This window comes from Agelaius phoeniceus, chromosome 2 (genome assembly GCF_051311805.1).
Source record: "Agelaius phoeniceus isolate bAgePho1 chromosome 2, bAgePho1.hap1, whole genome shotgun sequence".
NCBI classification, from domain to species: domain Eukaryota; kingdom Metazoa; phylum Chordata; class Aves; order Passeriformes; family Icteridae; genus Agelaius; species Agelaius phoeniceus.
This window is the reverse complement of record NC_135266.1, coordinates 26,605,728-26,622,485: the sequence shown is the minus strand read 5'-3', so window position 1 is coordinate 26,622,485 and position 16,758 is coordinate 26,605,728. Positions and strand designations below refer to the sequence as shown.

Here is a 16,758-nt window from a genome sequence, read left to right as displayed (position 1 = left end):
TTGCCTCAGTTGCAGAAACCTAACACATCTCACATGCCAGAAAGTGACAAAGATGGTGCACCAAATGATGTTTGTAACTGCCAATTAAGCAGAGGAAGACTACTGCAATGGCCAAAAGTACTAACTGTGGTACCACATAAAAATCACAGAAGCTTATTTGAAAGCAAACTATAACACAATTCTTCATTTAAGCCAAAACTATATCAAACAAACTATTCAAGTAACTCCCACTATGACACCAGTTCAACAACACTTCAGCTGGCAGCCCTAAAAAGCAGGAGCACTGTAAATCACTGTGCTAGCTGCACCGGCTCACGAGGGCTGGATATCTGAACTGCTCTCTGCCCTTTGTGAGCGGCACCTTTTGGGCTCAGTGAAACTGAAGTCCAGTCAATGGTGATAACGATATTTACTACCAAAGAGACGTTACAGGAGTCACAAGGACTGTCCCAGCTCAAAAATGATGGCAGATAAGCATTCTCAACTGCTACTCTATTTGGGAAATATTTTGGCTAGCTGCTGAACAAGTTTCCTTGCTGCCAAAGCCACAGCTCAGAAACCTGCTAGCGTTGTGTGATCTGGCTTTCAAGACAAGAAACCAAAAGCAAGGTAGTTATCAGTAAACAAGCAAGACACACTTCCTCGTTAAACAGCCTCGCTAACCTAACAAACCTTCTCATCAAGGCACTGAAATCTCTCCATTCCAGACACGTTTCATATTTTACTCAAGATAGGGCAGGAAGAAAGCCATTAAGCAACGGAGCACTACGTATCCTATAGAAAAGCGCTGCTTCCTAGCAATGACATCAGTAGCCCCCGCGTCTCCATGCCTCGTGCTCCAGGCGCGTTTCCAGGTTCTTCCCGGCGCGCAGTCCCTGCACCCAGCGCAGGTGCTCAGAGCGGCGTTCCCGGGCTCTAACGCGGCTCAGTGCGGCCGCCGCCGCCTCTCGTCCCTCATCGCCCTCGGACCCCGGGCGGCCCTCGGAGGCTCCCGGGCGCCACAGGGAGCGCGGGGGATGGCCCCCCAAGAGCCCTGAGCCCCCGCGGCTCAGTCAGCACCCGGGCAGGCCGACAGCAGGCGGGAGCGGACGGGCAGGCGGGTCTCCGGTTACAGGTGCCGCGTCCAGCGCCGCCGGCCCCAGAGCCACCTCAGGCCGCTGCGACCCGCCCCCACCATCCCGCCGATCGCACAGGCCGCCCGCATCCTCCCCCTTACCGAGCAGGGCGGCCGCCGCCAGCAGCCCCCGGGCCATATCGGGGTGCAGGGACGGGGCGCGGCGGGAGCGGGCTCGGACCGAGGGCGGGCGCGGGGCGGCGGCGGCGGCTCCGCGCTCGGGGCGCTCTGGCGACGGCCCCGGCCGGTCATGTGACCGCTGACGTCACAGAGGCGGGGCGCCCGTCACGTGACCCGGCCGGGGCACGGCAGCGGCGGTGAGGGAGGGGAGGATCTCGCGAGAGCTGGGCCGTGTGAGGGGAGCGGGGCCGGGTGAGGGGAGCGGGCTCTGGGCTGCGTGCCACTGCAGCTAAAGGCAGTCTGAGGTGAGTACAGTCGTCTCAACAGGATTAATTCAGTCCCAGCTGTGTAAAAATATTGGAAGTTGATGGTCTGTTTTCGCCGAAGTGTTCTATCTATAGGTATACATATGGGTCACATGTGTTCCAAGACAAAACAGGGAGTGTTAATGACGTGTGTTTGCATGGGTAAAAATTGCAATTTCACCTAGCTTCAGATGTTTCATGGTTGTTAAGGAATCCCTTTTATTTTGTTTTTTGGGGTTTTTTTGAGAAAACCAGAAAAGAAGGTGGAAGTTAGCTTGTAAACATTCTCAGACGTAATGGAAATGGACAGCCCAGGTCGTTTGATCACTTTGTAATCCAATGCTCTCTTTTATCCACACTGCTAGGGGTATGCTTACTTCATCTGAAACCCCAGAAGCTGGATCTCGCTCCTGCAATCCTGTTTCTAGTCCGACTGGAATGTGTGCCATTAGCAGTGTCCTCTGCTTTCTCACAACGCCTGCTGTAGAGTCCCTCTCCTCACTACAGGCTGCTCCAGATTCATCATCTCTGAGGCAGAATGATTCCTGCTCCCAAGCTGCCTTCGTACTTTTTTACATTGAACCCATTTGAAATGCAATTTAGGTACTTCCAGCTGCTAAAGTCAAGTTCAGCTGCTGTGAACTTGTCCTTTCCTTGCTGTTTGTCTGAGTTCGCTCACAGTTCCTGTTTCCCCAAAACATCCTGGACAAGTTTACCAGGATGGCATGCAGATCTGCCTTTCATTTTCAATGCTATTGCTATAAACATGAATTTCTTTTTTAATGCTGCATTTTTACCTGTGCATTTTTAGACACAGTAATGCATTATTTTAGTTAAGTTTGTTTTTCCCTGCAGCACTTCTAGCAATCTTTATTCTTTCCATGCATTGCCAAAAGCAGAAGTTAGTTTGAAAAAGGACATAATGAGCAGCTCTGGTCAAGTGTTTGAATGACTCATCTGCAGAGGGGTTGAGGGTAATGGAGGTGGGACATGAGTTGTTCTCATTTTGGATCACTGTTTTTGGAACTCGCACTGGCAGTGGAGGAAAGTCTGCAGAATACGAAGTCTGCCACAAGACAAATGGGAAGGGAGGCCCAAGGTCAGGTTTAAATTTGGTGTGCAGTATTCTGCCTCCTACTGGAAAAGCAGTAGGCATCTGTGAAGGGAAAAATTACAGATGCTTGGATTGCTCACAAAAAAAAAAAAAATTTGCATAAAGCAACAATACTGTGGTAAAATTTGGTAAATAAGGAACATAAGGTTATCAGCAGAGAATGATGTTGACCTTCATGATGTGGATCATTAGCTCACTGGGCCTTTATTAATGGGGCAGAGACAGCACCATATCAATTTCCACCTCCTTTCAGTACAAGCACTACCAGGGTGTTTGTTAGACACATGCATCAAGTCTTGCACAGCCGTGCTGGCCATCAGCCCCAGTGCTTGGTAACTTGTTGGCTGACATCAATCAAACACGATAGCAGGGTAAGACATAAACAAACAAAGTTAAAGCTTCTGTAAAAGCTGCTATATACACAGCCTGGAGGTCCAGATTCGTGCTGTCACTGAGGGAAAGGAAACATAGTCCATACCCAGCCACTACACATTTCATCTGACAGAGTTGCTGGCCATGCAGCATGCTCACAGGCCCAGATAGGAACCATGATGCACGCCCTGGCCTTTCTTCAGAGCTGTGGATGCAGATTGGGCTGCTCATGGGGAAACACCCAGGAGAGTTAGGAGCCATTACTACAGTAAAAACTGTCCTGTGAGGTCAAGGCAGAGTACAGACAAATGAGACAGAGTACAGGCTAGGAGATTTTACAAGGAAAGAATTTCCATGAAATGTGACTCTATTTTCCCATAGCCTTTTGCTGAGTATTACCTGACTTCACACAGTTACCTACTTTCAGAAGAGACTTGCTAGGAATGGCTAACCAAGTTCATGGTACAGAGTCCACTCTCCTGAACATACCTGCCAAAGATAATAAACCTAAAAACAGAATGGAACCATTTAGGTTGGAAAAGACCTCAAACATCACTGAGTTCAACTGGCAACACAGCACTGCCTAGCTTACCACTAAACTATGTCCCTAAGCACCACATCTAGAGGCCTTTTAAATACCTGCAGGGATAGTGCCTTCATCACTTCCCTGGACAGCCTGATACAGTGATTGATAACGCTTTCAGTAAAGAAAGTTTTCCTAATATCCAGTCTAAACCTGGGAAAAGAGAGCAATGCCCCCACCTGGCTACAGCCTCCTTCCAGGCAGTTAAAGACAGCAATAAGGCTCCCTCCCTTTCTGGAGCCTTCTTTTTTCCAGCCTTAACAACTCCAGCTCCCTGAGCTGTTCCTCATAGGAGTTGTGTTCCAGACCCTTCCCCAGCTTTGTTGCCCTTCTCTGGACACTCTCCAGCACCTCAGTGTCTTTCTTGTAGTAGAGAGTAGTGAGAGGCCCAGAACTGAGCACAGGATTTTTGGTGTGGCCTCAGCAGTGCTGAGTACAGGGGGACAATCCCTGCCCTGCTCCTGCTGGGATCACTATTGCTGACACAGGCCAGGATGCCATTGGCCTTCTTGGTTATCTGGGCACTGCTGGCTCATGTTCAGCCACTGCCAAACCAGCACACGCAGGTCCTTTTCCACTGGGCAGCTTCCCAGGCACTCAGCCCCCTGCCTGGAGCAGTGCATAGGTAGATCTGCATAACAAATTGAGACACTGAAGTTAACTGAAAGGTAATTTTTTTTCGAAGATGCATAGCACAAAGAAAGGATGAAAAAAGCTGCAGCAGATCAAGAGTTAAATGTTAAACCCAGGTTCAACTAAAGGAATCCAGGGAAAGCTAAAATACAGAGCTAAGGAAAAAAGACCCAAGGAGAGGGCAGAAAGGAGGCTGTTGGCTGGAGAGCTAAGGAGAGCTGGAACTGCCAGGCTTGGGAAGCACCTGTAAGTCAGCCCCCAGCCTACATTCTCACAATCACTTTCCCTCAGGAAATGTTGGGCTAGATAACAGCATGTCACATTTAGGAAAATTGCTTTTTAAATGTATATGTTTGGGTAAGTTAGAGCCCCCAGCTGTATCCAGGCTCCTGCTGTTATTTTTGTGATTCCATAGAAGCTGCTCTGCAATTTGTTCTAAGGACACTGAATTGCCAAGATCCAGATTTCCCTAACATACATGAACATTGATGGGCTATAGAGAACATCTGTTACTTTGCTGCTGCCCAACATCTTCAGCACTGGGTGATCTTCCAGGAAGAAACGTTTAGCAACCTCTGCCCTGTGGGTACAGGTACACTCAAGCAATGTGACCCCAAAGAACCAACTGATTGAGGCAGTCACACTGCTCAGCCAAATTCCATCACCAGCTACTGAAAAGCAATCAAATGCAGCTGTTTCACTATGAAGAAGTGATTTCCATGCTGACTCATAAAATAACTGCTTACCTGTTTGGTTTAGCACATAAAATGACCCATTAAGAAAAATTTGAGGAAATCAAATTAAAAATGAGGACCTGAGAAAAAGAGTCACAATTACCTGGCCTGTCAATCTCTCCCAAAGCTTTTAAACCTCTGAAGCCACTTGCAGACCGGTCTGGATAAGTCTTCAGGGATCATGACATTCTCTGTGGGTTCAGGGGGTAAGGGGATGGGTAGAGATGAGCAGCTGGATGAGGGACAAAACCCCCACTGCCACAAGCAGAAAGGCAGAACCAAGGAAAACCCCTCTGAGTACTGCTGCTTGAGGTTATTTGTAGGGGATGATACAGTTGGGTACCAAGGGCATACAGCACAGAAAGACAGGCTTCATAATTTCCACTGCTGTGGAACAATTAATTTTTAATTGCTAAACCAGAATAATGTGGCCAAAGAGCCCTTAGTCTGTGACAATTAAGAAAAACTGCATATCTCAGCACTTTTAATTAACATTGCTTCTTGAGGCAGAACCACTTCAGTCATCTTCAGGATAACACCACTGCTTTAAGCTATTGTTTAAAACTACTGAACCAGAACATTTGGGTTCAGAAGGGGCAGGCAGGACATTCTCACTGCTTCCTAACAGCAACTGCACACTACTGCCAGCTTTCAGTGTGGTTTAAGCCTCTCTGGCCATTACCTTTCTGTGAGGCACATATTCCTTTTTGGTTTAGAAGTCTGGTAAGATGGATCTGACTGGTTTCCATATCCTTAAAAACTGAACTACAAAGTGAATGGTAGAACACTAAAAAGCCAACCTCAAAAATAAACTGAAGTGCCACATCCTCACAAAGGCTAAGAAAGTAATACTTAATATGCATCAAAGATTTTATTTGCATTAACTGAAGATTCAAATATTAAAATAAGTCTACATTAAATTATAATATTAAATATGCTTTAAATACAATAAACTAAATGTGTTTAGTTTCCAAACACAAAGGGAACAAAAATACTTCAGAATGCAATACAATTAATAACACCAGAGGACAGAATAAGGACTTTTAATATGTAGTTCCACAAGTTGTCACCTCATAGCACTGTTTACTTTAAGAAGTGGCCTTTTAATTGATGCACAAACCCCACATTACATAAACTTAGTAAGGTATCTCAAGAAAATATTGCTCAGGTAAATTCTCCTTTATGTAGTGATCAAAACTCCTTTGGTAGCTCTTTTTCAGAATGAAACATACCAGTAGACAAATCAGGAAAATAAACAGTCTTGCAAGTATTACCAGAAAAGGTGTGTCTTCCTTATGGTTACAGTTATCTAACAGATCTACAGCATCTTTCACTCTTTAATTCAAATCAACTTACATATGTACAATATGTAACAAAGTACGCACAAAGTCCTTAGTCTTTCAAGACAAAAAGCTATGCTTTCCCAATATTGAGATCATAAAAGTACTTTTTTAAAAAAAGGTTTTGTTTTCTTAAAGTGGAGCACGCTGTACAGTAGGTTCCCTGGATGTTATTTTCAAGGCAGAACTAAATGTTACGGCAATTACAGGAACAGTGAAATACACCTGCTGCCCTAAAATGAGGTAGGGCCTCCTTGACTCAAATCCAATCTTTGCCACCCAAGCCAGCAGAAGTAGTAATAATAGAACAATCCATATTTTAGCTAAAGTATCCAACAGCTCAGTACACACATGAATGCAGTTGTCCTCTTGGCACTTCAAGAATCTCACTTCAAAACCTGATTTATCCAAACCAGACTGAAGTTTGAAATAACTTGGAAGAAAATTAACTGAACACAAGTTTAAGGGTTTTCATGGTGCAAAACTTCAGTGTATTTCAACAACACTGCTTGTACATACATGTTCATCAATGAAGGGTTTTTAAAAAGTTACCCAAGTTGTAACTGTAGCTAAAGAATGCAGCATTTAGGGACTTTGTGGATGCAGTTAGGAACACCTAAATGAAGAAACCAGACTTGCATCCATGACAGAAGTATTTCTCACACAGGTGGTTTTACCTTTCCCTCCAACTTCAATGACATTGTTAAAGAAAATTGTAAAACTAAATTTTGAATAACCCAAGAGAACAAAAGATTAACTAAAGGGAGAAAAAAACCCCAGGGTATTTAAAATTAGTAAGAAGTCTTGACAAAGGTGATCAATTAACATGTCATTTTGCTTCTTTTCCACAGCAGTGCATGCAGCTGCTTGAATAATGTACATCAACCTGAAATCTGCTAAAAGGAAAGTCTGGAACAGCATATGTATTTGGTGTCCTAAAGATACATGTGGATGATTTTGGTTTTTATTTTTTAAGGTTTTTTAAAATTTTTTAAATAAAACTATTTCTTCTTCTTTATGCAACATAGTGGTACTGATTGGGGTTGTCTTTGTCTCTCTCCATATAGTCTCTGTCAATGAGAGATTCAATTCTCTTTTTCAAGTCTCCAGGCTACAAGAAAAGATGAGATTAGTATAACAGTTAGTAATACAAAGGCAAACATAATAAAAAAATACTGCTAAAAGCTGCATAAGAAATGCATCATAGTATATAATTGATGTAGTATGATACTCTGACTTATTTCTGTTCACTCAATACCTTCATCTTTGGGTTTAATTCTATGATATTTCACATTTCGTGCTCTTATAGACAAGCTGAATAGAAACATATATTACATATATTTAGATAAATCTAGGATGATATGACAAACAAAAACATGAGTTACCTTTACAGGAAATTTCAGTTGATTATACAATTCAGAAACAAGAAGATTATGACCAAGAGTCTTCCTCATCTTCATTATTCGTACAATAGCAGCATCAATCTGATATTGCCTGTCCTGAAATACTCTTTCAGTTGTGCTGACCTGTTCCTCAACCTAAAGAGCAATACAACACCACAAATCATATCACCCTCTGTTGCTACTTTTTATTAATTCTATCTCTATAGTTAACCTTCACAATAAAATTAAGCTCTTATTTGTGCATTCTTATTTATCTTTGAGACAGATGCATGCATTACCGCATTCCAAGAGCTAAGTGATTTCTGAAGTGTACTGCTAAAGCAAGTACAAGAGAAAATTCAGGATAATGTAAAGGAAAAAATGTGTCTTATCTTATATTATTTGATAAATAAAAGTAAATCTTAGAAACTCCCTTAAGATTTTTGAGAGATCCCATAACACTTTGACAGCCCAAACACAGCAGTGTTTTGTGTCAAACTCCAGTTTGACTTTCAGGGAATTTAATATGCAAAGGCAAAAAAGAAACAAGTCACTGTTAATTAGAGTATGTCACCTTGTGTCAAGAATGGGAATTCAGATACAACAAAAACGATTTGTTTTCACTGCAGGATCAGGGACAACCCTAACTTTTATAGCCTTCTTACCTGCTAAATATAGAAATGACATGGTGACATTTGATTCATGAGTTCAGCAATATCACAGAAACTTCTAAGATGGACTGAAACATCTACAAGATCCTTTTAGTTTAATATATAGACATTTAAATTTGGAAGTACAGGAAGCAACCTAAGTTGTTTTCAATTTCAGTGATTTTAAAGTCTTTATTGCCTCATATAGCTCTTACTAGTAATTTTGTGAAGGGTCATCTTGACTACTCTAAAAATTAATTATAATTTGAATTTAAATATTCATTTCTTCATAAGCAAAAAATACAAGAGATTACATCTTTCCATATGGGATATATAAACAGTTAATACATAAACTGTTATATAACAGTTAATACATAACTGAATAAATGCAAAAAGTACGTACTGTTTCTTTCATTTGAATCTGGTTGATCTTTATTCTAAACAACTTATGCTTGAAATCACCATTAAAGATGAATTTATCTCCATCTTCTACATCCTTGCCCTTGGGATTTTTAATCAGTACTCGTGCTTTTCCACAAGCTAAAGACTGCAAGGTTCTTCTTAATTCACTGTCCTCTGTGAAGGAATTCAAATATGGGAGAAAGCAGAACAAAACATTAACATCAAGAGTTTTATGGGATTAATCTAGAAATAAATTGAAAAGCCACTGGTTTTATGTTAATACTTTCTTCTAAGTTCCAATTAAGAAGTAGCTCACAGCCTTCAAACCTGCTCTCATCTTCCACAGGCTAAATGCTGAGAGCATGCACAGATTTATATAGATCAGAAAGACAGATTTATGCTCATCTCAGTGAGTTTTCCTTCCAAAATAGTTTCAGAAAAGATTTCACAGTAATACAAACTTAATTTTATTGCTTTAGTTTTGTGTGGTGGTAACAGGACTTTGGAAAAGAAAAAGTCAGCATATGACAAGAAACTCAAAACCACCTATTTCAAGATTTGATCAGTGTTTTTATCACACAGCAAAGAATACATAATCAAATAAAAATACAGAAGTCTAAATTGACAGGACAAAGTTTTGTGGGAGGGTAGAGCTGACAGCTATTATAGTCAAACTTTCCCAAAAAGGGAAAGTAGTAGACACAAGTCTGTGAGGAAAATTTTATCTAGTAATATTTAAGGCTAAAAGCATTAAGACAACATAAAATGAAGTCTTAAACATTCTAATTATGTTGCAAAGTCTTGTATCAAGATTTTGCATTGAAACAGCCTCTGCAGTCTCTAGAATACTTTAGTCACACTATAAAATTATCACTGAATGTGTTGGATCTCCTGAACAGAGCTTTAGCCTAAAAACTGAAAGGTTTTGCAATCTAGTGCTGAAGTACAGCTGAGTAAAAGATTAACACTATTGCTATTTTTAAAATAGTTTAAAATCTGAGCTTTTACACAGAGCAACCTTTTCCTTCTTTTAAGGAACTGTTTTCCTTCCAACTGTTCCTCCTAAAAAAACCCTTTACACAATGTGGGCTAAACTGGCATTTATGACATTTGAGACATTTGTGTGTTTCAGCCTCAGTAAATGCAGATTGTTGAGCTGTGTTTTTGCCTGAAACAAGGCTGCTGTTAAAACACTCTGGAGCTCTGCAAGTGAAGTCACAGGTTACAGCATGCCAAAGGGAAGGAATTTACAATTACCTATCAATCCCTGAAGTAGAAGTAAAAACCACAGCTCCTCGAGGCTCCCTTAACAAGCAAGTAAAAACATGGAATATATTTGGATAACATATCTTGAAGAAGCACAATCAGAGAGAAGGTGACCATTCTTTCTCTGAGTAACAGTTTATGCTTTTTCTCACTGTCCTAATGTACCAGGGACAATCTCATTAAAGAGGCTGATGAAGATTTATTGTAACAGTGATTGGAAAACACAAGTTCCAACCATGGCCAGTTAATCCCTACAGGAAAAATGGAGAGGAACTTGTAAATTTACAAGACCATGTAGTGACATGAAAAGGGGGGAATGGCTTCAAACTGAAACAGAATAGATTAGGTATTAGAAAGAAATTCTTTATTGTCAGAGTTGCAAGGCACTAGAACAGGTTGCCTGGATGCTCCTTCCCTGGAAGTGTTCAAGACCAGGCTGGATGGAGCTCTGAGTAACCTGGCTTAATGGAAGGTGTCCCTGCCCAGGGGACAGGGCAGGGGGTTGGAACAAGATTATCTTTAAGATCCCTTCCAATCCCAGCCATTCTGTGATTCTATGCTATTCATCCTGGCCTCACAGGAACCCCATGGACCATGAGCTGTCCCTTACCACCTGAATTTTTATACTACATCTCCAAAGGGGAGAGAAATACAGACATAGACCTCAGTGCAAAGACATAAAGGTAGCTCCCAACTAGCAACTCCAGCCATCTGCCTTAAAAACAGTCTATTGAATTCCTTATTTTGTGCTATAATGGCATGGATTTCCATGCAGCAGATTTTATCTGTTGCTGTCAGGCAGCCAGAATGCCAGCTCCAAGGGACAGCAACCCTTGAGATGAGAAAGCAGGACCTGGATCAGGCTTGCATGAACCTGTGTTTGTTCTGTAAACAGGGTGCTCTAACCTAATGTGCCTCTCCAGACTATCCTGATGATTATTATCACTGGCATGGATTTTCTTCAGCTCCCTTACTGTTAAGGGAGAGGATGACTAAGTAACTTGAAGCACTGAGACAATGGAGCACCCAGGCAGTACTTCCTTCTGCAATGCATCATTCTGAACTGCAAGGATTCTTGGTATCCCCATTTAACAGTCTTTTAGTAAATATATTACAATATTTTAGGACTTGTAAGGGCTCAAATACTCTTTCAGATACTGCTGTATTAGGTTGATCTTAAGTTTCAACATGTGAAGGACTACTGGGTATAAGCTGCTGATTGGTGCCAAAACTGCAGAGAGTAATGATGACAGTGTTCTGGCTGTAACTATTTCAAGAGAGTGTAAGAATTTGGGGAAAAAAGCCCACCAAGGAACATAAAAACACAAGACAGACACTGCAGATGGTTAAAGAGAAAACTGTACTCTTCCTCAGCTTTCTTTGTCCTTCAGGTTCAAGTGCAGAGGCAGAAAGCTACAAAGTACACACCCAGCACACAGTGCTGCTCTGAACAGATCAGACCTGCTGTGAAGGGGAACCCCAGCAACAGGAATGGGCAACAGGCAGGTGAGCTCTCAGAACAGTTCAATTGAAAATACTCTCTTAAATCACCCCCAACTGAGAGCATTCTATAGCAGGTAATTTTCAAAATCTAGTATGTAAAACTGAATGAGAGCAAAAATAATCTGTACACACAACAGTGTTTATCACCACTTACATTTTAAGAATTGCAGTGAAACATTTTGTAAATCTAATAGGTTGTTAGTAGTACCACATGCCACACAGCTCTTACTAGTAATTTTGTGAAAGGTCAATTTTACACACCAAGAAAATACACTAAGAAACACCTGCAGTGTGTTCTCCTCCATCTCTTTTGGTGTGTGTACCCTTTTGGCACATGAAGTTTGTCTTAATGATCGTGAAAAATTTCTTAAAATTAGGCCTTCACATACCAAATCATAATTGCTGATCACTTGATAAATAAATTTAAAAATCAGAAAGTGTTCTTCCTACCTACACCAGTAGCCATTTTAATTTCTTCAAAACTGAATTCATCTCCTTCATTAAACATAAGCAATACTAATGTCTGAAAGAGTGATACTTGAAACTCCTTCTTCCCCTAAAAGAGAAACAACACATAACAGCAACATTCAGAGAATTTTCTATTGTATCCCCTACAATTGACAGTTACAGAAAGTATACATTAATTTTTCTGTTTCTAGAAGAATGGATATGCATTTTAGAATGCCTGGCACACAGAAGAATTTTCCTGAATGTAGTAATGAGGAAATGGGATATTTATAAAATCTCTTTTTTTGCTCCTCTAACAGTAACAATACAATACATAGCAGAAACTTGTTAGGGTGGCCTGGTATGTAGTGAAGTGAATCCTTCATTTTAATTACAATATATGACATTTATGGTGTTGCCACCATCAAGAGTGAATTTGTCTAATTAACTCAAGTTAATATTTAAAATGCGTTAATAAAAGAATTCAAGGAATTCAAGAATTTTTGTCTTTGCTGTGGCTTAGTGAAGCTGCACTATTACAAGGTAAGATACTGCATGAGACAAAACAAAACCACATGAACAAACAGTGCAGCTATTTAACAGTTAAATATTCAACAAGCATTAAATTTTAACCACAGCCATCACATGACTAACACCCTTCAGTCTATGTATGTCAAGCTTACCAAAAGCATCATCAGGATTTCTACAATCAAGACAATCCCAAATTACAGATTAAAAAATGCCATATTCTTTCTTGTTTTCATTTCTTGCTTTATTACAACTTAATTTATTGGAATGAGAAACAATTACTATCAAATATTGTCTTGTTAGCTAGGTGGCATTTCAGTTTAATAAAAAAAAGCCTACTTTCTGTACAAAATAACAGTACTAAATTGTGATTGTTCCTCCACAAAAATATTACTACCTTGATAAAAAATGCAACACATGATTAGATTCCAAATAATTGACTTAAATTTTAACCTAACAGGCAAAGCATTATGTAAGCAAACTTACTTCCTTAAATTCTCCCTTTAGGACAGCATGTCCTAAAGTGGTCTGCCACTGAAGTTTTCGACCACTATGTTTTCCCAGGTAAAAGGTTTTAAATACCTCTTGAAGCTTTATCATCTATTAAGAAAAGAGAAAAAAACACTAGCATTATATCTTGCAGTGATACCAAATGATTTCACACATGTAATTTCTTTATTCTCTTCAACCATGTTTCATAATAGCTTCTTTTGTGGGAAAAACTTAAACCCAAAGAGCAAAATTTTGCTCTCAAGTACACTGGTACTACTATGCACATAAGAAAGCCTCAATTCAAAAATAACTGCATTTTCCTTGGGTTTTTAATTTCCTTGTTTTGAATAACAGTAAAATAAACTGCCTGTAAAGGGTTTTAAACCTCAAAAGAGATACTGGTTTTGTCCCTGACTTGAATCTGACCTAGAAGTCATGGGACAAAAAGCATCCATCTCACACTTTTACACTGGCTAGTACCATCTGCTCTTAAGTTCTTCCTGTAGTTTGTGGATGGAATGGAACTCCAGTCCAATGCCACTACTTTACACCCTCTTACTTCCAACTAAGGGGGTTCTACCCCTCCTTTTTCATGATGTGTTGCTCAGGTTGGACCCTTCAGAAGTAGTCTGCCACAGAGGAAAAGACACCTCAGAAACAAGAGTACCAGAGCTTCCATATCTTCCAAACTGAGTGGGAACCCCATTACCACCTCTGGCCTCTGAAGTGCTTTCCATACCTCTGATCAAACAAGTATTGTAGGAAACAGGGGCTCCAAATACACATTTCAACCTAAATCCCTACTGGAAGGAGCTTTGCAAGAATCTCTCAACTTGGAAGCAATCATTTTACAAGCAAATACAATTTAAATGCAGGGGATAGTTTTGTGTGACACATTGCAGGGAACAGATGATGAAAAAAGGAACTTGCAAAAACATAACTATTGACTAGTTCAAAGTGCCTAACCAGTGTAGTTAAAGACTGACTAAATTAAGGTGAACTGACCAATTTCAAACTTTTAAGTAACTGACTGCAATGCTAAGTAAGACAATGATATTATGCAGGTAAAAAAAAACCCACACTGAGTGAAATAATCATCTGAAAAGAGTGGACTTTATCCACTACGTTCTATTTTTTGCAATTCTGGAATCCTTAAAATTACATAAATACCTTAGATATCTAGCAGAAAAACTTTAAATTTTTCTGCTAGGTATCTAAGGTATTTATGTAATTTTAATAAAGGCATTAATGCACCCTGTGATAATGATTTTGTTTGGTAAAGCGTATTTAGAAGAAGAATTCAAACACCAACCTCTGAATTTAAGTGGACTTCCATAGGTGTGTAAGTTGGCCAATATCCCATAGTTAATATATTTACTGTCAGGTCTATATTTCCTGGGTCACTTTGGTTCTGCATATACTAAAATAGAAGAGACAAAAATTATTCAAGTATGCTATCTGGATACTAAATTAGAAAACGTATATACTCAAGTTAGAAATTTAGGATTAGTATAACAACTAAAAATTCTTACAGGCCACAACCTTGGTTAGACATGCTCTACCAGGATTTTGAGTAACTATCTAATGACCACTTCCCCAACTTCAAAACACAGCAAGTGGTTGGGAGTACAAAGAAAAGATCAACATGCCTTGAAATATTCTAGACCTCTGTATATAGAGGGCACTAAGGTCAAAGAAACTTTAATCACATGCAGATAAAGCCAAAGAAAAGAAACCATGGCAAGGACTGTAAGATCAAAAGGATCCCCTTGGACTTCTACATCTGTTAGACAAAACTTTTTTATGTAATTGGAGTAGAGCATCAGTCAGGCCAGACTGCAAAATCTGGGACAGAAGAGTCACTACAGTATTTTATTACAGGTGTTGTCCTGGGTCAGGTCTCTAACCCAGCATCTTGACTTCAGTAAGGCCCCAAAACAAGTACCCAGAGAGAAATGGAACAACAGGGTGAGCATGTACAGTATTTCCTGCAAAACTTCATCAGCCACCAACAAGCTGGAAACTCTGGGGATGAGATATGCATAGTTTCTGTGCACTTAACAACCTTCAGGGAGAGTTTCTCTGGTGTGGGCTGTTCAAACAAATTCATCAGAGCAGCACCAGTTTACCAGAACAAAGGGATACAGACTTCCAAGGATGTCAGTCAACTAAATTACTATGTGGTATTTAGACTAATTTGCTTTAAAAGGAATCAAATAAAATTGTAAAATTATTGTACACAATAAATAAATTCTGTTGTATAAACAGAAAGGCAAGTAGACACTATTACTAGGACCTGCTCAAAAGCAGTTTTGTTTAATTTTAGCTTATTCCAAGGGATAGCACCATTAAATGTCTCCTCATGACTGTGAAAAATTTAGTATACAAAAGTTAATGTACCTGCTTGAACTGTACCATGACATCTTTTGACAGCTCCATGTCCTTGAACATGCCCTCCAGTTTGCTGGTAAAAGCAGCACCACATTCTGTCACACACAAAAAAAAACCCCAAAGATGGCACAATTACAAAGAAGCACAGAAGATAAGTGATAAACATTTAACCTGAGACAGCTGAGCCAGATCTACCAGGTTACAGAGCACCCACAAATAAGTACTGTTACAGGATTTTGCTCCTCTGTAGGTACATTAAATAAACCAGTCTCATACTTAAGAAGTCAGCCTTATAGCTGTTGCTGAGCATAATGAAAAGTCTGATATATATATATACACACACTTTACATCCTCCCTTAATATTTAAGTTAAGAGCTGAACAGCTATTATTTAAAATTTGGCTTGTCGCTTCTTAAGAGCATGAAAAAATAGGGATTCCAAATTTGCATGCCAAAAAGTAATACAAATTTAACACATCTGAAGACACCTACCATGTTTAAGCTTTGACAACATGGACTTCTCAGCATCTACTGAAGCACTTTTCCCAACCAGCAGTCTTTTGGCTAAGTCTTTCTTATAAAATGCCTCAAACACATCTTTCCCTGTAAAGAAATTGAAACAAAAAATAAAATGAAATTATACATTCTATCTGCATCACTGCCCTTCAGGTTTGTGACACAAGCCTTTCTCACAAAAAGCTGATTAGAAGAATATTCATTATGTAGCATTGAAGAAAAACATGTAGACAATTTGTTCTTTTTATATTTTAATGATTTTTAACCTATTTTGCAGAATGTTTACTTATTTCTTTTTATTCTGCCCCAGGAACTTGAGCTGCCTTGTATTTCCTACTGGATCAGCTACAAAACAAATGAAATTACTCTGAGGTCCAGAAGAACATTTTCCCTCCACTGGTCTGATTTATTAAGAAAAAAAAAAAGGGGGGGGAAGGTTTTCTATATATTAAAGAATATATTTTAAAAGCCTAAGGGAAAGAAAATTTAACAGAAGTCTTCTCACATGGTTTGCCAATAGCCTTTTGAAATGAAAGAGTCATATAGATACCCACAAACTTTCACACCTTAAATCCAAACTTCTCCCATATGACAGGGCAAGGTGTTTCCCTTTTAAGAGGAAAAATTTTACTGTAACCCAAGGCACTACTTGTGCTGCCTACAGTAGCCCCTCGTAATTCCTTGTGAACAGCTTCCAATTTGGGCATCTTGTAATAGTCTTCTTCCTTCTCCATCCTGTCCTGATGAAATTTTATGAACCAGCTGCATCAAGATATTGTCAAAAAGGCCAATACCTATAAACTACCTACTAATTATCATCTGTTCTTGAAAGAGCTCTTATGTACCAGACAGCTCAAAATAAAATCC

The 16,758-nt window shown here is 39.8% G+C and overlaps 1 protein-coding gene and 2 long non-coding RNA genes across 16 annotated transcripts in view; 2 read left to right on the top strand and 1 right to left on the bottom strand.

The window, feature by feature from the left end:
* The window catches only part of CUL4A (cullin 4A), a 57,946-nt gene that overhangs the window by 17,650 nt on the left and 23,538 nt on the right, over nucleotides 1-16,758 (bottom strand). For 4 of the 13 annotated variants that reach the window (XM_054654685.2, XM_054654684.2, XM_054654688.2 and 1 more), the window contains 8 exons: nucleotides 15,868-15,978; nucleotides 15,386-15,471; nucleotides 14,298-14,405; nucleotides 12,980-13,093; nucleotides 11,969-12,074; nucleotides 8,751-8,923; nucleotides 7,701-7,853; nucleotides 5,828-7,426 (listed from right to left, as the gene is read on the bottom strand). In XM_054654685.2, coding sequence (XP_054510660.1) covers nucleotides 7,331-7,426; nucleotides 7,701-7,853; nucleotides 8,751-8,923; nucleotides 11,969-12,074; nucleotides 12,980-13,093; nucleotides 14,298-14,405; nucleotides 15,386-15,471; nucleotides 15,868-15,978 — 947 coding nt within the window. In that variant the 3' untranslated portion in view covers nucleotides 5,828-7,330. Of the gene's footprint in view, nucleotides 1-5,827; nucleotides 7,427-7,700; nucleotides 7,854-8,750; nucleotides 8,924-11,968; nucleotides 12,075-12,979; nucleotides 13,094-14,297; nucleotides 14,406-15,385; nucleotides 15,472-15,867; nucleotides 15,979-16,758 lie in introns of those variants that run through there. The other 9 variants (XM_054654687.2, XM_054654689.2, XM_054654690.2 and 6 more) reach the window with 9 other exon arrangements.
* On the top strand, nucleotides 945-7,338 carry LOC129134941 (uncharacterized). Of its 2 annotated transcripts, none has more exons than XR_008536246.2 (3): nucleotides 945-1,539; nucleotides 1,905-2,142; nucleotides 7,167-7,338. It is a non-coding gene; the product is annotated as an uncharacterized LOC129134941 (long non-coding RNA). The 2 variants fall into 2 exon arrangements; XR_008536247.2 differs by lacking the exon at nucleotides 945-1,539 and adding an exon at nucleotides 1,557-1,635.
* LOC129134942 (uncharacterized) lies at nucleotides 9,883-16,353 on the top strand. The gene is made up of 3 exons (XR_008536248.2): nucleotides 9,883-11,093; nucleotides 11,407-11,521; nucleotides 16,202-16,353. It is a non-coding gene; the product is annotated as an uncharacterized LOC129134942 (long non-coding RNA).